Raw genomic sequence first — 22,554 nt, 5'->3', positions numbered from 1 at the left:
TTATGGGTGGGTAATTAGATGTATACGTTTAGTATATATATTATGGGTGGGTAACAGATGTATAGGTTTAGTATATATATTATGGGTGGGTAACAGATGTATAGGTTTAGTATATATATTATGGATGGGTAACAGATGTATAAATTTCGAGTGTACCATTTTATGATTAGATGTTACATTTAGTATATTACAGTTGTATGAACGTCAGGTATAGATGGATAGTTATAACAGTTGTATGAACTGCAAGTTAAATTGATGCAATTGAATTTGGATACAACAAAGGAGATCATCACAAAACAACAAGGCAGTTTGGAGGAGTATAAGTAAGGATTATAACTAAGTGGGATAGTAACATTATAGTTTGGAGGAGTATAATTAAGGATTATAACTAAGTGGGATAGTAACATTACAGCTTGGAGGAGTATAAGTAAGGATTATAACTAAGTGGGATAGTAAACATTATAGTTTGGGGGAGTATAAGTAAGGATTATAACTAAGTGGGATAGTAACTTAAGTGGGGGGATATAAGTAAGGATTAACATTAGTAACATTACAGTTTGGGGGAGTATAAGTAAGGATTATAACTTAGTGGGATAGTAACATTATAGTTTGGAGGAGTATAAGTAAGGATTATAACTTAGTGGGATAGTAACATTACAGTTTGGAGGAGTATAAGTAAGGATTATAACTTAGTGGGATAGTAACATTACAGTTTGGAGGAGTATAAATAAGGATTATAACTTAGTGGGATAGTAACATTACAGTTTGGGGGAGTATAAGTAAGGATTATAACTTAGTGGGATAGTAACATTACAGTTTGGGGGAGTATAAGTAAGGATTATAACTTAGTGGGATAGTAACATTATAGTTTGGAGGAGTATAAGTAAGGATTATAACTTAGTGGGATAGTAACATTACAGTTTGGGGGAGTATAAGTAAGGATTATAACTTAGTGGGATAGTAACATTATAGTTTGGGGGAGTATAAGTAAGGATTATAACTTAGTGGGATAGTAACATTACAGTTTGGGGAGTATAAGTAAGGATTATAACTTAGTGGGATAGTAACATTATAGTTTGGGGGAGTATAAGTAAGGATTATAACTAAGTGGGATAGTAACATTACAGTTTGGGGGAGTATAAGTAAGGATTATAACTAAGTGGGATAGTAACATTACAGTTTGGGGGAGTATAAGTAAGGATTATAACTTAGTGGGATAGTAACATTACAGTTTGGAGGAGTATAAGTAAGGATTATAACTTAGTGGGATAGTAACATTACAGTTTGGGGGAGTATAAGTAAGGATTATAACTAAGTGGGATAGTAACATTACAGTTTGGGGGAGTATAAGTAAGGATTATAACTTAAGTGGGATAGTAACATTACAGTTTGGGGGAGTATAAGTAAGGATTATAACTAAGTGGGATAGTAACATTACAGTTTGGGGGAGTATAAGTAAGGATTATAACTTAAGTGGGATAGTAACATTACAGTTTGGAGGAGTATAAGTAAGGATTATAACTTAGTGGGATAGTAACATTACAGTTTGGGGGAGTATAAGTAAGGATTATAACTTAGTGGGATAGTAACATTACAGTTTGGGGGTAGTATAAGTAAGGATTATAACTTGGAATAGTAAGATTAAATAGTGGGATAGTAACATTACAGTTTGGGGGAGTATAAGTAAGGATTATAACTTAGTGGGATAGTAACATTACAGTTTGGGGGAGTATAAGTAAGGATTATAACTAAGTGGGATAGTAACATTACAGTTTGGGGGAGTATAAGTAAGGATTATAACTTAGTGGGATAGTAACATTACAGTTTGGGGGGAGTATAAGTAAGGATTATAACTTAGTGGGATAGTAACATTACAGTTTGGAGGAGTATAAGTAAGGATTATAACTTAGTGGGATAGTAACATTACAGTTTGGGGGAGTATAAGTAAGGATTATAACTAAGTGGGATAGTAACATTACAGTTTGGGGGAGTATAAGTAAGGATTATAACTTAGTGGGATAGTAACATTACAGTTTGGGGGAGTATAAGTAAGGATTATAACTAAGTGGGATAGTAACATTACAGTTTGGAGGAGTATAAGTAAGGATTATAACTTAGTGGGATAGTAACATTACAGTTTGGGGGAGTATAAGTAAGGATTATAACTTAGTGGGATAGTAACATTACAGTTTGGGGGAGTATAAGTAAGGATTATAACTTAGTGGGATAGTAACATTACAGTTTGGGGGAGTATAAGTAAGGATTATAACTAAGTGGGATAGTAACATTACAGTTTGGGGGAGTATAAGTAAGGATTATAACTTAGTGGGATAGTAACATTACAGTTTGGGGGAGTATAAGTAAGGATTATAACTTAGTGGGATAGTAACATTACAGTTTGGGGGAGTATAAGTAAGGATTATAACTTAGTGGGATAGTAACATTACAGTTTGGGGGAGTATAAGTAAGGATTATAACTAAGTGGGATAGTAACATTATAGTTTGGGGGAGTATAAGTAAGGATTATAACTTAGTGGGATAGTAACATTACAGTTTGGAGGAGTATAAGTAAGGATTATAACTTAGTGGGATAGTAACATTACAGTTTGGGGGAGTATAAGTAAGGATTATAACTAAGTGGGATAGTAACATTACAGTTTGGGGGAGTATAAGTAAGGATTATAACTTAGTGGGATAGTAACATTACAGTTTGGGGGAGTATAAGTAAGGATTATAACTAAGTGGGATAGTAACATTACAGTTTGGGGGAGTATAAGTAAGGATTATAACTAAGTGGGATAGTAACATTACAGTTTGGAGGAGTATAAGTAAGGATTATAACTTAGTGGGATAGTAACATTACAGTTTGGGGGAGTATAAGTAAGGATTATAACTTAGTGGGATAGTAACATTACAGTTTGGGGGAGTATAAGTAAGGATTATAACTTAGTGGGATAGTAACATTACAGTTTGGGGGAGTATAAGTAAGGATTATAACTTAGTGGGATAGTAACATTACAGTTTGGGGGAGTATAAGTAAGGATTATAACTTAGTGGGATAGTAACATTACAGTTTGGGGGAGTATAAGTAAGGATTATAACTTAGTGGGATAGTAACATTACAGTTTGGGGGAGTATAAGTAAGGATTATAACTTAGTGGGATAGTAACATTACAGTTTGGGGGAGTATAAGTAAGGATTATAATTAAGTGGGATAGTAACATTACAGTTTGGAGGAGTATAAGTAAGGATTATAACTTAGTGGGATAGTAACATTACAGTTTGGGGGAGTATAAGTAAGGATTATAACTTAGTGGGATAGTAACATTACAGTTTGGGGGAGTATAAGTAAGGATTATAACTAAGTGGGATAGTAACATTACAGTTTGGAGGAGTATAAGTAAGGATTATAACTTAGTGGGATAGTAACATTACAGTTTGGGGGAGTATAAGTAAGGATTATAACTTAGTGGGATAGTAACATTACAGTTTGGGGGAGTATAAGTAAGGATTATAACTTAGTTGGGATAGTAACATTAAGTTATGGGGGATAGTAAAGAGGATTAGTGGGATAGTAACATTACAGTTTGGGGGAGTATAAGTAAGGATTATAACTTAATGTGGGATAGTAACATTACAGTTTGGGGGAGTATAAGTAAGGATTATAACTTAAGTGGGATAGTAACATTACAGTTTGGGGGAGTATAAGTAAGGATTATAACTTAAGTGGGATAGTAACATTACAGTTTGGGGAGTATAAGTAAGGATTATATTTTAGTGGGATAGTAACATTACAGTTTGGGGGAGTATAAGTAAGGATTATAACTTAGTGGGATAGTAACATTACAGTTTGGGGGAGTATAAGTAAGGATTATAACTTAGTGGGATAGTAACATTACAGTTTGGAGGAGTATAAGTAAGGATTATAACTAAGTGGGATAGTAACATTACAGTTTGGGGGAGTATAAGTAAGGATTATAACTTAGTGGGATAGTAATATTACAGTTATGAGGAGTATAAGTAAGGATTATAACTAAGTGGGATAGTAATATTACAGTTTGGAGGAGTATAAGTAAGGATTATAACTTAGTGGGATAGTAACATTACAATCAATTTATCGTTCCATAAAATACTAAGTTATGTGGTGTCTAAATGAAGACATCTGTTTATTATCCAAGCTTTAATGGTAATTGGTAGGTCTATAGTAGTATTCATTGTTGCAAACATCCAATCAAACATCTTTTTACCAGAAAAATGCTGGTACATCCATGATATATATTGTCCTCTAGATCTAATGGTGTCTTTCTCATAACCAAGACTTGTCAATTATGAACGATATATTTCTGACTTTACAGTTCTTCCCGAGGGAGTGGTAGCTATGGTAGTAAGTCTCACAGTAGTCTGTCACCTCCTCCCAACAATTCATCATTGTATACAGAAACACCCAGGTCATCTAACCAGGACACTAAACAGGACAGTTCTCATCTACAGAAGGTTACCTCACCACAGTCATCGTTACGACCTCGTCACACTAGGAACTCATCTCATATGTCAGACAGACGCGAGCGCCACCATCGACAACATTCGCCTGATTTGGTCCCTGCTAGCCCACTTGAAGCCAGAAACTTTCACCAGAGTTTACCAGCTGAGTTGTTAGAGTCAGAAAAGTACGGTAAAAGGATATCACCCCAAAGCAAGAGACAAATTTTCCATAAACATTTATCTTTGGTACAAAATGAGTCTGATAAAAGAGTTCAAAATAAAGCTCGAACTCCACCAGCGGCTGTTGTAACGGAGCATGAACAGACTGTAGAGCAGGACAGTGATAGTCAGTACAGAACGCCGCCATTGTGTAAATATGATCGTGCCCGGGAAGAACAGAGACCTTTACAAAAGGACTGTAGTAGTCCTTCCACTCCTAAATCTCTCCGATGGCCAGGACTACAGGACGTGGTACAGAATAGCTCTCCAAAGTCTGTCAGACATCGCAGCACTGGCGAGGAGGATGACACAGGGAGAAGTTCAGAGGGGGATCAAATGGACTCAGCCAGATATTCTGGCAGAAATTGGCCTGATACAGGGGAAGTGATTCGGTCCAATTCTCCTGGTGAGATGAGATCGGTATCTTTTGAGGATCGACTTTCGTCATTTTTAGATGATGATCATGAATCTGAAGCCATGTCATCTGATAGAAGACATCTCGAAAACGCTGACGTAAGTATACATCTTATGTACCTGACCATCTCTATTAGTTCTGATGTAAGTATACATCTTATGTACCTGACCATCTCTATTAGTTCTGATGTAAGTATACATCTTATGTACCTGACCATCTCTATTAGTTCTGATGTAAGTATACATCTTATGTACCACAGCTGTCATCTCTATTAGTTCTGATGTAAGTATACATCTTATGTACCACAGCTGTCCATCTCTATTAGTTCTGATGTAAGTATACATCTTATGTACCACAGCTGTCCATCTCTATTAGTTCTGATGTAAGTATACATCTTATGTACCACAGCTGTCCATCTCTATTAGTTCTGATGTAAGTATACATCTTATGTACCACAGCTGTCCATCTCTATTAGTTCTGATGTAAGTATACATCTTATGTACCACAGCTCATCATCTATTAGTTCTGATGTAAGATACATCTTATGTACCACAGCTGTCCATCTCTATTAGTTCTGATGTAAGTATACATCTTATGTACCACAGCTCATCAGTTCTATTAATTCTGATGTAAGTATACATCTTATGTACCACAGCTCATCAGTTCTATTAATTCTGATGTAAGTATACATCTTATGTACCACAGCTGTCCATCTCTATTAGTTCTGATGTAAGTATACATCTTATGTACCACAGCTGTCCATCTCTATTAGTTCTGATGTAAGTATACATCTTATGTACCACAGCTGTCCATCTCTATTAGTTCTGATGTAAGTATACATCTTATGTACCACAGCTGTCCATCTCTATTAGTTCTGATGTAAGTATACATCTTATGTACCACAGCTGTCCATCTCTATTAATTCTGATGTAAGTATACATCTTATGTACCACAGCTGTCCATCTCTATTAATTCTGATGTAAGTATACATCTTATGTACCACAGCTCATCAGTTCTATTAATTCTGATGTAAGTATACATCTTATGTACCACAGCTGTCCATCTCTATTAGTTCTGATGTAAGTATACATCTTATGTACCACAGCTGTCCATCTCTATTAGTTCTGATGTAAGTATACATCTTATGTACCACAGCTGTCCATCTCTATTAGTTCTGATGTAAGTATACATCTTATGTACCACAGCTCATCAGTTCTATTAGTTCTGATGTAAGTATACATCTTATGTACCACAGCTGTCCATCTCTATTAGTTCTGATGTAAGTATACATCTTATGTACCACAGCTGTCCATCTCTATTAATTCTGATGTAAGTATACATCTTATGTACCACAGCTGTCCATCTCTATTAATTCTGATGTAAGTATACATCTTATGTACCACAGCTGTCCATCTCTATTAGTTCTGATGTAAGTATACATCTTATGTACCACAGCTGTCCATCTCTATTAGTTCTGACGTAAGTATACATCTTATGTACCACAGCTGTCCATCTCTATTAGTTCTGATGTAAGTATACATCTTATGTACCACAGCTGTCCATCTCTCGATTAGTTCTGATGTAAGTATACATCTTATGTACCACAGCTGTCCATCTCTATTAATTCTGATGTAAGTATACATCTTATGTACCACAGCTGTCCAGTCTCTATTAGTTTCTGATGTAAGTATACATCTTATGTACCACAGCTGTCCATCTCTATTAAATTAGTTCTGATGTAAGTATACATCTTATGTACCACAGCTGTCCATCTCTATTAGTTCTGATGTAAGTATACATCTTATGTACCACAGCTGTCCATCTCTATTAGTTCTGATGTAAGTATACATCTTATGTACCACAGCTGTCCATCTCTATTAGTTCTGACGTAAGTATACATCTTATGTACCACAGCTGTCCATCTCTATTAGTTCTGATGTAAGTATACATCTTATGTACCACAGCTCATCAGTTCTATTAGTTCTGATGTAAGTATACATCTTATGTACCACAGCTGTCCATCTCTATTAGTTCTGATGTAAGTATACATCTTATGTACCACAGCTGTCCATCTCTATTAATTCTGATGTAAGTATACATCTTATGTACCACAGCTGTCCATCTCTATTAGTTCTGATGTAAGTATACATCTTATGTACCACAGCTGTCCATCTCTATTAGTTCTGATGTAAGTATACATCTTATGTACCACAGCTGTCCATCTCTATTAGTTCTGATGTAAGTATACATCTTATGTACCACAGCTGTCCATCTCTCTCTATTAGTTCTGACGTAAGTATACATCTTATGTACCACAGCTGTCCATCTCTATTAGTTCTGATGTAAGTATACATCTTATGTACCACAGCTCATCAGTTCTATTAATTCTGATGTAAGTATACATCTTATGTACCACAGCTGTCCATCTCTATTAGTTCTGACGTAAGTATACATCTTATGTACCACAGCTGTCCATCTCTATTAGTTCTGATGTAAGTATACATCTTATGTACCACAGCTGTCCATCATTAGTTCTATATAGTACATCTGATGTACCAGTATACATTCTTTATGTAAGTATACCTTATAGCTCAAGTCCATCTCTATTAGTTCTGATGTAAGTATACATCTTATGTACCAGAGCTGTCCATCTCTATTAGTTCTGATGTAAGTATACATCTTATGTACCACAGCTGTCCATCTCTATTAGTTCTGATGTAAGTATACATCTTATGTACCACAGCTGTCCATCTCTATTAGTTCTGATGTAAGTATACATCTTATGTACCACAGCTCATCAGTTCTATTAGTTCTGATGTAAGTATACATCTTATGTACCACAGCTGTCCATCTCTATTAGTTCTGATGTAAGTATACATCTTATGTACCACAGCTGTCCATCTCTATTAGTTCTGATGTAAGTATACATCTTATGTACCACAGCTGTCCATCTCTATTAGTTCTGATGTAAGTATACATCTTATGTACCACAGCTCATCAGTTCTATTAGTTTCTGATGTAAGTATACATCTTATGTACCACAGCTGTCCATCTCTATTAGTTCTGATGTAAGTATACATCTTATGTACCACAGCTGTCCATCTCTATTAGTTCTGATGTAAGTATACATCTTATGTACCACAGCTGTCCATCTCTATTAGTTCTGATGTAAGTATACATCTTATGTACCACAGCTGTCCATCTCTATTAGTTCTGATGTAAGTATACATCTTATGTACCACAGCTGTCCATCTCTATTAGTTCTGATGTAAGTATACATTCTATTATGTACCACAGCTCATCCATCTCTATTAGTTCTGATGTAAGTATACATCTTATGTACCAACAGCTGTCCATCTCTATTAATTTCTGATGTAAGTATACTTCTTATGTACCACAGCTGTCCCATCTCTATTAAATTCTGATGTAAGTATACATCTTATGTACCACAGCTGTCCATCTCTTCTTCTATTAGTTCTGATGTAAGTATACATCTTATGTACCACAGCTGTCCATCTCTATTAGTTCTGATGTAAGTATACATCTTATGTACCAGAGCTGTCCATCTCTATTAGTTCTGATGTAAGTATACATCTTATGTACCACAGCTGTCCATCTCTATTAGTTCTGATGTAAGTATACATCTTATGTACCACAGCTGTCCATCTCTATTAGTTCTGATGTAAGTATACATCTTATGTACCAGAGCTGTCCATCTCTATTAGTTCTGATGTAAGTATACATCTTATGTACCAGAGCTGTCCATCTCTATTAGTTCTGATGTAAGTATACATCTTATGTACCACAGCTGTCCATCTCTATTAGTTCTGATGTAAGTATACATCTTATGTACCACAGCTGTCCATCTCTATTAGTTCTGATGTAAGTATACCATCTTATGTACCACAGCTCCATCTCTATTAGTTCTGATGTAAGTATACATCTTTATGTACCACAGCTGTCCATCTCTATTAGTTCTGATGTAAGTATACATCTTATGTACAACAGCTCATCAGTTCTATTAATTCTGATGTAAGTATACATCTTATGTACCACAGATGTCACATCTCTATTAGTTCTGATGTAAGTATACATCTTATGTACCACAGCTGTCCATCTCTATTAATTCTGATGTAAAGTATACATTCTTATGTACCCACAGCTGTCCATCTCTATTAATTCTGATGTAAGTATACATCTTATGTACCACAGTGCTGTCCATCTCTATTAGTTTCTGATGTAAGTATACATCATTATGTACCACAGCTGTCCATCTCTATTAGTTCTGATGTAAGTATACATCTTATGTACCACAGCTGTCCATCTCTATTAATTCTGATGTAAGTATACATCTTATGTACCAGAGCTGTCCCCATCTCTATTAGTTCTGATGTAAGTATACATCTTATGTACCACAGCTGTCCAGTTCTATTAATTCTGATGTAAGTATACATCTTATGTACCACAGCTGTCCATCTCTATTAATTCTGATGTAAGTATACATCTTATGTACCACAGCTGTCCATCTCTATTAATTCTGATGTAAGTATACATCTTATGTACCACAGCTGTTCCATCTCTATTAGTATCTGATGTAAGTATACATCTTATGTACCACAATGCTAGTCCATCTCTATTAGTTCTGATGTAAGTATACATCTTATGTACCTAGAGCTGTCCATCTCTATTTACGTTCTGATGTAAGTATACATCTTATGTACCACAGCTGTCCATCTCTATTAGTTCTGACGTAAGTATACATCTTATGTACCACAGCTCATCAGTTCTATTAGTTCTGATGTAAGTATACATCTTATGTACCAGAGCTGTCCATCTCTATTAGTTCTGATGTAAGTATACATCTTATGTACAACAGCTCATCAGTCCTATTTCTATTAGTTCTGATGTAAGTATATTATCTTAGGTACCAGAGCTGTCCATCTCTATTAGTTCTGATGTAAGTATACATCTTATGTACCGACAGCTGTCCATCTCTATTAGGTTTCTGATGTAAGTATACATCTTATGTACCGTACAGCTAATCCAGCTCTATTAATTTCTGATGTTGTAAATATACATCTTATGTACCAGAGCTGTCCAGAGCTGTCATATTAGTTCTGAGTTCTGATGTAAGTATACATCTTATGTACCACAGCTGTCCATCTCTATTAGTTCTGATGTAAGTATACATCTTATGTACAACATGCTCATCATTCTATTAAATTCTTGATGTAAGTATACATCTTATTGTACCACAGCTGTCCATCTTCTATCTATTATTCTGATGTAAGTATACATCTTATGTACCAGAGCTGTCCATCTCTATTAAGTTTCAGATGTAAGTATACATCTTATGTACACAGCTGTCCCATCCTCTATTAGTTCTGATGTAAGTATAGGTCATCTTATGTACCACAGCTTCATCCAGTTCTATTAATTCTGATTGTAATATACATCTTATGTACCAGAGCTGTCCATGCTCTATTAGTTCTGATGTAAGTATACAAATCTTATGTACCACAGCTGTCCATCTCTATTAGTTCTGATGTAAGTAATACATCTTATGTACCAGTGCTGTTGTTCCATTCTCTATTAGTTCTGATGTAAGTATAACATCTTATGTACCACAGGCTCATCAATTCTCCATTAATTCTGATGGTAAGTATACATCTTAATGTACCGAGAGCTGTCCATCTCTATTAGTTCTGATGTAAGTATACATCTTAGGTACCAAGCTGTCCATCTGTTTATTAATTCTGATGTAAGTATACAGTCTTATGTACCACAGCTGTCCATCTCTATTAGTTCTGATGTAAGTATACATCTTATGTACCACAGCTCATCAGTTCTATTAATTCTGATGTAAGTATACATCTTATGTACCAGAGCTGTCCATCTCTATTAATTCTGATGTAAGTATACATCTTATGTACCACAGCTGTCCATCCTCTATTAGTTCTGATGTAAGTATACATCTTATGTACCCTAGAGCTGTCCCGATCTCTATTAGTTCTGATGTAAGTATACATCTTTATGTACCACACAGCTGTTCATCTCTATTAGGTTCTGATGTAAGTAAGACATCTTATGTACCAGAGCTGTCCATCTCTATTAGTTCTGATGTAAGTATACATCTTATGTACCACAGCTCATCAGTTCTATTAATTCTGATGTAAGTATACATCTTATGTACCACAGCTGTCCATCTCTATTAGTTCTGATGTAAGTATACATCTTATGTACCACAGCTCATCAGTTCTATTAGTTCTGATGTAAGTATACATCTTATGTACCACAGCTGTCCATCTCTATTAATTCTGATGTAAGTATACATCTTATGTACCACAGCTGTCCATCTCTATTAGTTATCTGATGTGTAAGTATACATCTTATGTAATGTACACCACCGCTGCAGTCCATCTCTATTAGTTCTGATGTAAGTATACATCTTATGTACCACAGCTGTCCGGATCTCTATTAGTTCTGATGTAAGTATACATCTTATGTACCCAGAGCTGTCCATCTCTATTAATTCTGATGTTAAGTATACATCTTATGTACCAGAGCAGTCATCAGTTCTATTAATTCTGATGTAAGTATACATCTTATGTTCCCAGAGCTGTCCATCTCTATTAAATTCTGATGTAAAGTATACATCTTATGTACCACAGCTGTCCATCTCTATTAAGTTTTTCTGATGTAAGTAATACATCTTATGTACCCACAGCTGTCCATCTCTATTAGTTCTGATGTTAAGTATACATCTTATGTACCACAGCTGTCCAGTCTCTATTAATTCTGATGTAAGTATACATCTTATGTAAACCAGAGCTGTCCATCTCTATTAGTTCTGATGTAAGTATACATCTTATGTACCAGAGCTGTCCATCTCTATTAATTCCTGATGTAAAGTATACATCTTATGTACCACAGCTGTTCATCTCTATTAGTTCTCACATGATGTAAGTATACATCTTATGTACCAGCAGCTGTCCATCTCTATTAGTTCTGATGTAAGTATACATCTTATGTACCACAGCTGTCCATCTCTATTAGTTCTGATGTAAGTTATACATCTTATGTACCCAGAGCTGTCCATCTCTATTAGTTCTGATGTAAGTATACATCTTATGTACCTCAGCTCAGCTGTCCATCTCATCTCTATTAAATTCTGATGTAAGTATACATCTTATGTACCACGAGCTGTCCATCTCTATTAGCTTCTGATGTAAGTATACATCTTATGTACCATAAGTTCAGGAGAGCTCTTATGTACCATTCCAGTCTCTATTAAGTTCTGACGTAAGTATACATCTTATGATACAACAGCTGTCCATGTAACTCTATTAGTTCTGATGTAAGTATATACCATCATTATGTACAGCTTAGCTGTCCATCTCTTTTATTAGTTCTGATGTAAGTATACATCTTATGTACCCACTACAGCTGTCCATCTCTATTAGTTCTGATGTAAGGTATACATTCTTATGTACCAGGAGCTGTCAGTCTCTATTAGTTACTGATGTAAGTATAACATTCTTATGTTCCACAAGCTGTCCATAGTTTCTATTTAATTTGATGACGTACGGTATATCAGTTCTTATGTCTTATATTACCTTACTACACAGCTGTCCAACTCTATTAATTATTCTGATGTTACAGTATAGCAATACTTATGTACCACAGCTCATCATCGTTCTATTAATTCTGTACGTAAGTATACATCTTATGTACCACAGAGCTGTCCATCTCATATTAAAGTTCTGATGTAAGTATACATCTTATGTACCACAGCTCATCCAGTTTATATTAATTCTGATGTAAAGTATACATCTTATGTACCACAGAGGCTGATCCATCTTCTATTAATTCTGATGAAAGTATACATCTTATGTACCACAGCATGTCCATCTCTATTTAGTTCTGATGTAAGTTATATACATCTTATGTACCTGATGTTAAGCTGTCCATCTTATTAGTATGTAAGTATACATTCTTATGTACCACAGCTGTCCATCTCTATTAGTTCTGATGTAAGTATACATCTTATGTACAACAGTATCAGTTTCTATTCAGTTCTGATGTAAGTATACATCTATGTACCACAGCTGTCCATCTCTATTAATTCTGATGTAAGTATACATCTTATGTACCACAGCTGTCCAAGTATACTCTATTAATGCTGATGTAAGTATACATCTTATGTACAACAGCTGTCCATCTCTATTAATTCTGATGTAAGTATACAATATTATGCACAACAGCTCATCATGTCTATTGATTTTGTTCTGATGTAAGTATACATCTTAGTTCCCCATGTTCTACCACAGCTTGTCCATCTCTATTAATTCTGATGTAAGTATACATCTTATGTACCACAGCTGTCGCATCTCTATTAGTTCTGATGTAAGTATAAATCTTATGTACCAGAGCTGTCCATCTCTATTAGTTCTGATGTAAGTATACATCTTATGTACCACAGCTCATCTTCTAAAAGTCTTATGTAAGTATACATCTTATGTACCAACAGCTGATCAGTTCTATTAGTTCTGATGTAAGTATACATCTTATGTACCACAGCTGTCCATCTCTATTAGTTCTGATGTAAGTATACATCTTATGTACCACAGCTCATCAGTTCTATTAATTCTGATGTAAGTATACATCTTATGTACCACAGCTCATCAGTTCTATTAATTCTGATGTAAGTTATACAATCTTATTAGTACCACAGTCTCATCCACAGTCTCTCTAATTAATTCTGATGTAAGTATACATCTTATGTACCACAGCTCATCAGTTCTATTAATTCTGATGTAAGTATACATCTTATGTACAACAGCTCATCAGTTCTATTAATTCTGATGTAAGTATACATCTTATGTACCACAGCTCATCAGTTCTATTAATTCTGATGTAAGTATACATCTTATGTACCACAGCTCATCAGTTCTATTAATTCTGATGTAAGTATACATCTTATGTACCACAGCTGTCCATCTCTATTAATTCTGATGTAAGTATACATCTTATGTACAACAGCTCATCAGTTCTATTAATTCTGATGTAAGTATACATCTTATGTACCACAGCTGTCCATCTCTATTAATTCTGATGTAAGTATACATCTTATGTACCACAGCTCATCAGTTCTATTAATTCTGATGTAAGTATACATCTTATGTACCACAGCTCATCAGTTCTATTAATTCTGATGTAAGTATACATCTTATGTACCACAGCTCATCAGTTCTATTAATTCTGATGTAAGTATACATCTTATGTACCACAGCTGTCCATCATCAAGTTCTATTAATTCTGATGTAAGTATACATCTTATGTACAACAGCTCATCAGTTCTATTAATTCTGATGTAAGTATACATCTTATGTACCAGAGCTGTCCATCTCTATCAATTCTGATGTAAGTATACATCTTATATACAACAGCTCATCAGTTCTATTAATTCAGATGTAAAAACCCTTGACCTCTTGCAATTGTCACCTGTATATGAAGCACTGTTTGATCCTGGTACTATTTTCAGGGCAAGCTCTCCTCTTGAATCTACGCTCGAGTTATGATACATAAATAATTTTGATGTTTTGTTTCAGTCAGATGCTTCACCAGGAAGTAAGCTTCAACGACTTTTACTTGAATCAAAGAAAATGATAGAAAACCTAGAAAAATCCACAAACCATTCATCTTCATCAAAGCAGGTACATATATAACATATAGCTATATGTATAACCTATATCTACATCAGAACAGGTACATATATAACCTACATCTACATCAGAACAGGTACATATATAACCTACATCTACATCAGAACAGGTACATATATAACCTACATCTACATCAGAACAGGTACATATATAACCTACATCTACATCAGAACAGGTACATATATAACCTACATCTACATCAGAACAGGTACATATATAACCTACATACCTACATCAGAACAGGTACATATATAACCTACATCTACATCAGAACAGGTACATATATAACCTACAAACCTACATCAGAACAGGTACATATATAACCTACATCCTACATCAGAACAGGTACATATATAACCTACATCTACATCAGAACAGGTACATATATAACCAACAAACCTACACCAACATCAGAACAGTGTACATAAATATAACCTACAAACCTACTTACTACTACCCTCAGAACAGGTACATATATAACCTACAAACTACATCAGAACAGGTACATATATAAACCTACATCTACATCAGAACAGGTACATATATAACCTACAAACCTACATCAGAACAGGTACATATATAACCTACATCTACATCAGAACAGGTACATATATAACCTACAAACCTACATCTACATCAGAACAGGTACATATATAACCTACAAACCTACATCAGAACAGGTACATATATAACCTACAAACCTACATCAGAACAGGTACATATATAACCTACATCTACATCAGAACAGGTACATATATAACCTACAAACCTACATCTACATCAGAACAGGTACATATATAACCTACAAAACCTACATCTATCATCAGAACAGGTACATATATAACCTACAAACCTACATCAGAACAGGTACATATATAACCTACAAACCTACATCAGAACAGGTACATATAATAACCTACAATCTACATCATAGAACAGGTACATATATAACCTACAAACCTACATCTACATCACAACATAAGTACAGGTACATAACTAACCTACAAACCTACATCAGAACAGGGTACATATATAAACCTACATCTACATCAGAACAGGTACATATATAACCTACAAACCTACATCAGAACAGGTACATATATAACCTACAAACCTACATCTACATCAGAACAGGTACATATATAACCTACATCTACATCAGAACAGGTACATATATAACCTACATCTACATCTACATCAGAACAGGTACATATATAACCTACATCTAGATCAGAACAGGTACATATATAACCTACAAACCTACATCAGAACAGGTACATATATAACCTACAAACCTACATCTACATCAGAACAGGTACATATATAACCTACATCTACATCTACATCAGAACAGGTACATATATAACCTACATCTACATCAGAACAGGTACATATATAACCTACAAACCTACATCAGAACAGGTACATATATAACCTACATCTACATCAGAACAGGTACATATATAACCTACATACCTACATCAGAACAGGTACATATATAACCTACATCTACATCTACATCAGAACAGGTACATATATAAACCTACATCTAGATCAGAACAGGTACAACAGGTACATATATAACCTACATCTACATCAGAACAGGTACATATAGTAACCTACATCTACATCAGAACAGGTACATATATAACCTACAAACTACATCTACATCAGAACAGGTACATATATAACCTACAAACCTACATCAGAACAGGTACATATATAACCTACATCTACATCAGAACAGGTACATATATAACCTACATCTACATCAGAACAGGTACATATATAACCTACATCTACATCAGAACAGGTACATATATAACCTACATCTACATCTGCATCAGAACAGGTACATATATAACCTACATCTACATCAGAACAGGTACATATATAACCTACATCTACATCAGAACAGGTACATATATAACCTACATCTACATCAGAACAGGTACATATATAACCTACATACATCTACATCAGAACAGGTACATATATATAACCTACATACCTACATCAGAAGACAGGTACATATTATAACCTACTATACCTACATCAGGTAGGTACATATATAACCTACAACCTACATCTACATCAGAACCAGGTACATATATAACCTACATCTACATCAGAACAGGTACATATATAACCTACAAACCTACATCTACATCAGAACAGGTACATATATAACCTACATCTACATCAGAACAGGTACATATATAACCTACATACCTACACAGAAGAGGTACATATATAACCTACAAACCTACATCTACATCAGAACAGGTACATATATAACCTACATCTACATCAGAACAGGTACATATATAACCTACATACCTACATCAGAACAGGTACATATATAACCTACAAACCTACATCAGAACAGGTACATATATAACCTACAAACCTACATCAGAACAGGTACATATATAACCTACAAACCTACATCAGAACAGGTACATATATAACCTACAAACCTACATCTACATCAGAACAGGTACATATATAACCTACATCTACATCTGCATCAGAACAGGTACATATATAACCTACATCTACATCAGAACAGGTACATATATAACCTACATCTACATCAGAACAGGTACATATATAACCTACAAACCTACATCAGAACAGGTACATATATAACCTACAAACCTACATCAGAACAGGTACATATATAACCTACATCTACATCAGAACAGGTACATATATAACCTACAAACCTACATCAGAACAGGTACATATATATACCTACAAACCTACATCAGAACAGGTACATATATAACCTACAAACTTACATCAGAACAGGTACATATATAACCTACAAACCTACATCTTCATCAGAACAGGTACATATATAACCTACATCTACATCTGCATCAGAAGAGGTACATATATAACCTACATCTACATCAGAACAGGTACATATATAACCTACAAACCTACATCAGAACAGGTACATATATAACCTACATCTACATCAGAACAGGTACATATATAACCTACATCCTACATCAGAACAGGTACATATATAACCTACAAACCTACATCTACATCAGAACAGGTACATATATAACCTACATCTACATCAGAACAGGTACATATATAACCTACAAACCTACATCTACATCAGAACAGGTACATATATAACCTACATACCTACATCAGAACAGGTACATATATAACCTACATCTACATCAGAACAGGTACATATATAACCTACATCTACATCAGAACAGGTACATATATAACCTACAAACCTACATCTACATCAGGACAAGTACATATATAACCTACATGTACATCAGAACAGGTACAATGTACATTGTTCGATTTGTTCAAATTAATGACTTTGACCTTTATTCAAGGTCACAGGGGTCAAATAAGCCAAAATCTTTAAGCACTTTCTAGTGAATAACTAAGAGGCCTATATAGACACCTGATATTGGGCCTGTGACATGCTGGGATGAAGGGCTACCAAATTTGTTCAAATGATTGACCTTGATCTTTACTCAAGGTCACAGAGTTCAAATAGGCTAAAATATTTAAACAACTTCTTGTGAATAACTTGGAGGCCTAGAGATGTGATATTGGACTTGTAGCATGATGGGGATCAAAGACCTTTGTTCATGGTCTAATACATCAAATATATCAGAACCTCAACTTCTTTTATTAAAAGAGTTGTTTGTATTAATTGTTTAATTGTTTGTAACTTCTATATTTTTTGAGGTGTTGTATTGTGCCAATAGTCAGATGACCGTTTAGGCCCATTGTTTTTGCTTTAAAAATAAAACTATTTATACCTTAAAAGAGATTTTATATTGATATGACGGTATTTAGTTTCAGGATCCATCCAATGTAGAAGACCTTGAGGAAGGACAGCAACACAGTTTATAATCTACACCATTACATCTCCTGGCTGTCTCCTAACAGAGTAACCTGCCCTTGTTGATTAGTTTTGTACTGTACCACCATTGGTCATATCCTCCCTACATATAATCTACACCATTACATCTCCTGGCTGTCTCCTAACAGAGTTACCTGCCCTTGTTGATTAGTTTTTACTGTACCACCATTGGTCATATCCTCCTACATATAATCTACACCATTACATCTCCTGGCTGTCTCCTAACAGAGTTACCTGCCCTTGTTGATTAGTTTTTACTGTAACCACCATTGGTCATATCCTCCTACATATAATCTACACCATTACATCCCCTGGCTGTCTCCTAACAGAGTTACTGCCCTTGTTGATTAGTTTTTACTGTACCACCATTGGTCATATCCTCCTACATATAATCTACACCATTACATCTCCTGGCTGTCTCCTAACAGAGTTACCTGCCCTTGTTGATTAGTTTTTACTGTACCACCATTGGTCATATCCTCCTACATATAATCTACACCATTACATCTCCTGGCTGTCACCTAACAGAGTTACCTGCCCTTGTTGATTAGTTTTTACTGTACCACCATTGGTCATATCCTCCTACATATAATCTACACCATTACATCTCCTGGCTGTCTCCTAACAGAGTTACCTGCCCTTGTTGATTAGTTTTTACTGTACCACCATTGGTCATATCCTCCTACATATAATCTACACCATTACATCTCCTGGCTGTCACCTAACAGAGTTACCTGCCCTTGTTGATTAGTTTTTACTGTACCACCATTGGTCATATCCTCCTACATATAATCTACACCATTACATCTCCTGGCTGTCTCCTAACAGAGTTACCTGCCCTTGTTGATTAGTTGTTACTGTACCACCATTGGTCATATCCTCCTACATATAATCTACACCATTACATCTCCTGGCTGTCACCTAACAGAGTTACCTGCCCTTGTTGATTAGTTTTTACTGTACCACCATTGGTCATATCCTCCTACATATAATCTACACCATTACATCTCCTGGCTGTCTCCTAACAGAGTTACCTGCCCTTGTTGATTAGTTGTTACTGTACCACCATTGGTCATATCCTCCTACATATAATCTACACCATTACATCTCCTGGCTGTCACCTAACAGAGTTACCTGCCCTTGTTGATTAGTTTTTACTGTACCACCATTGGTCATATCCTCCTACATATAATCTACACCATTACATCTCCTGGCTGTCTCCTAACAGAGTTACCTGCCCTTGTTGATTAGTTAATACTGTACCACCATTGGTCATATCCTCCTACATATAATGACACCATTACATCCCCTGGCTGTCTCCTAACAGAGTTACCTGCCCTTGTTGATTAGTTATTACTGTACCACCATTGGTCATATCCTCCTACATATAATCTACACCATTACATCTCCTGGCTGTCTCCTAACAGAGTTACCTGCCCTTGTTGATTAGTTTTTACTGTACCACCATTGGTCATATCCTCCTACATATAATCTACACCATTACATCTCCTGGCTGTCTCCTAACAGAGTTACCTGCCCTTGTTGATTTAGTTTTTACTGTACCACCATTGGTCATATCCTCCTACATATAATCTACACCATTACATCTCCTGGCTGTCCTCCTAACAGAGTTACCTGCCCTTGTTGATTAGTTGTTACTGTACCACCATTGGTCATATCCTCCTACATATAATCTACACCATTACATCTCCTGGCTGTCTCCTAACAGAGTTACCTGCCCTTGTTGATTAGTTATTTTACTGTACCACCATTGGTCATATCCTCCTACACATAATCTACACCATTACATCTCTCCTGGCTGTCTCCTAACAGAGTTACCTGCCCTTGTTGATTAGTTATTACTGTACCACACCATTGGTCATATCCTCCTACATATAATCTACACCATTACATCTCCTGGCTGTCTCCTAACAGAGTTACCTGCCCTTGTTGATTAGTTTATTACTGTACCTTACCATTGGTCTATATCCTCCTACATATAATCTACACCATTACATCTCCTGGCTGTCACCTAACAGAGTTACCTGCCCTTGTTGATTAGTTTATTACTGTACCACCATTGGTCATATCCTCCTACATATAATCTACACCATTACATCTCCTGGCTGTCACCTAACAGAGTTACCTGCCCTTGTTGATTAGTTTTATTACTGTACCACCATTGGTCATATCCTCCTACATATAATCTACACCATTACATCTCCTGGCTGTCACCTAACAGAGTTACCTGCCCTTGTTGATTAGTTTATTACTGTACCACCATTGGTCATATCCTCCTACATATATCTACACCATTACATCTCCTGGCTGTCTCCTAACAGAGTTACCTGCCCTTGTTGATTAGTTATTACTGTACCACCATTGGTCATATCCTCCTACAACATAATCTACACCATTACATCTCCTGGCTGTCTCCTAACAGAGTTACCTGCCCTTGTTGATTAGTTATTACTGTACCACCATTGGTCATATCCTTCCTACACTATAATCTACACCATTACATCTCCTGGCTGTCTCCTAACAGAGTTACCTGCCCTTGTTGATTAGTTGTTACTGTACCACCATTGGTCATATCCTCCTACATATAATCTACACCATTACATCTCCTGGCTGTCACCTAACAGAGTTACCTGCCCTTGTTGATTAGTTATTACTGTACCACCATTGGTCATATCCTCCTACATATAATCTACACCATTACATCTCCTGGCTGTCTCCTAACAGAGTTACCTGCCCTTGTTGATTAGTTTTTACTGTACCACCATTGGTCATATCCTCCTACATATAATCTACACCATTACATCTCCTGGCTGTCTCCTAACAGAGTTACCTGCCCTTGTTGATTAGTTTGTTACTGTACCACCATTGGTCATATCCTCCTACATATAATCTACACCATTACATCTCCTGGCTGTCTCCTAACAGAGTTACCTGCCCTTGTTGATTAGTTTTTACTGTACCACCATTGGTCATATCCTCCTACATATAATGACACCATTACATCCCCTGGCTGTCTCCTAACAGAGTTACCTGCCCTTGTTGATTAGTTATTACTGTACCACCATTGGTCATATCCTCCTACATATAATCTACACCATTACATCTCCTGGCTGTCTCCTAACAGAGTTACCTGCCCTTGTTGATTAGTTTTTACTGTACCACCATTGGTCATATCCTCCTACCATATAATCTACACCATTACATCTACCTGGCTGTCACTCCTAACAGAGTTACCTGCCCTTGTTGATTAGTTTTACTGTACCACCATTGGTCATATCCTCCTACATATAATCTACACCATTACATCTCCTGGCTGTCTCCTAACAGAGTTACCTGCCCTTGTTGATTAGTTACATACCATTACATTTACTGTACCACCATTTGGTCATATCCTCCTACATATAATCTACACCATTACATCTCCTGGCTGTCTCCTAACAGAGTTACCTGCCCTTGTTGATTAGTTTTTTACTGTTACCACCATTGGTCATATCCTCCTACATATAATCTACACCATTACATCTCCTGGCTGTCTCCTAACAGAGTTACCTGCCCTTGTTGATTAGTTATTACTGTACCACCATTGGTCATATCCTCCTACATATAATGTCTACACCATTACATCTCCCTGGCTGTCTCCTAACAGAGTTACCTGCCCTTGTTGATTAGTTAATTTTACTGTACCACCATTGGTCATATCCTTCCTACATATAATCTACACCATTACATCTCCTGGCTGTCTCCTAACAGAGTTACCTGCCCTTGTTGATTAGTTATTA

At 35.8% G+C, this 22,554-nt stretch overlaps 1 protein-coding gene and 1 long non-coding RNA gene across 2 annotated transcripts in view; one reads left to right on the top strand and one right to left on the bottom strand.

Annotated features, from left to right (window-relative positions):
* The window catches only part of LOC138330791 (coiled-coil domain-containing protein 62-like), a 30,483-nt gene extending 11,707 nt beyond the window's left edge, over nt 1-18,776 (top strand). The window contains 4 exon segments of the mRNA XM_069278311.1: nt 232-323; nt 4,356-5,214; nt 14,728-14,832; nt 18,688-18,776. Coding sequence (XP_069134412.1) covers nt 232-323; nt 4,356-5,214; nt 14,728-14,832; nt 18,688-18,744 — 1,113 coding nt within the window. The 3' untranslated portion in view covers nt 18,745-18,776.
* Nucleotides 18,777-20,382: 1,606 nt separating this feature from the next.
* On the bottom strand, nt 20,383-21,565 carry LOC138330995 (uncharacterized). Its single transcript, XR_011209641.1, has 3 exons — nt 21,506-21,565; nt 21,306-21,405; nt 20,383-20,489 (listed from the first exon to the last, which is right to left on the bottom strand). It is a non-coding gene; the product is annotated as an uncharacterized lncRNA (long non-coding RNA).
* Nucleotides 21,566-22,554: the final 989 nt, after the last annotated feature.

This window comes from Argopecten irradians, chromosome 9, assembly GCF_041381155.1.
Source record: "Argopecten irradians isolate NY chromosome 9, Ai_NY, whole genome shotgun sequence".
Lineage (NCBI taxonomy): Eukaryota > Metazoa > Mollusca > Bivalvia > Pectinida > Pectinidae > Argopecten > Argopecten irradians.
Note: the sequence above shows the minus strand (reverse complement) of the source record. Positions and strands in the feature narration are given on the sequence as shown.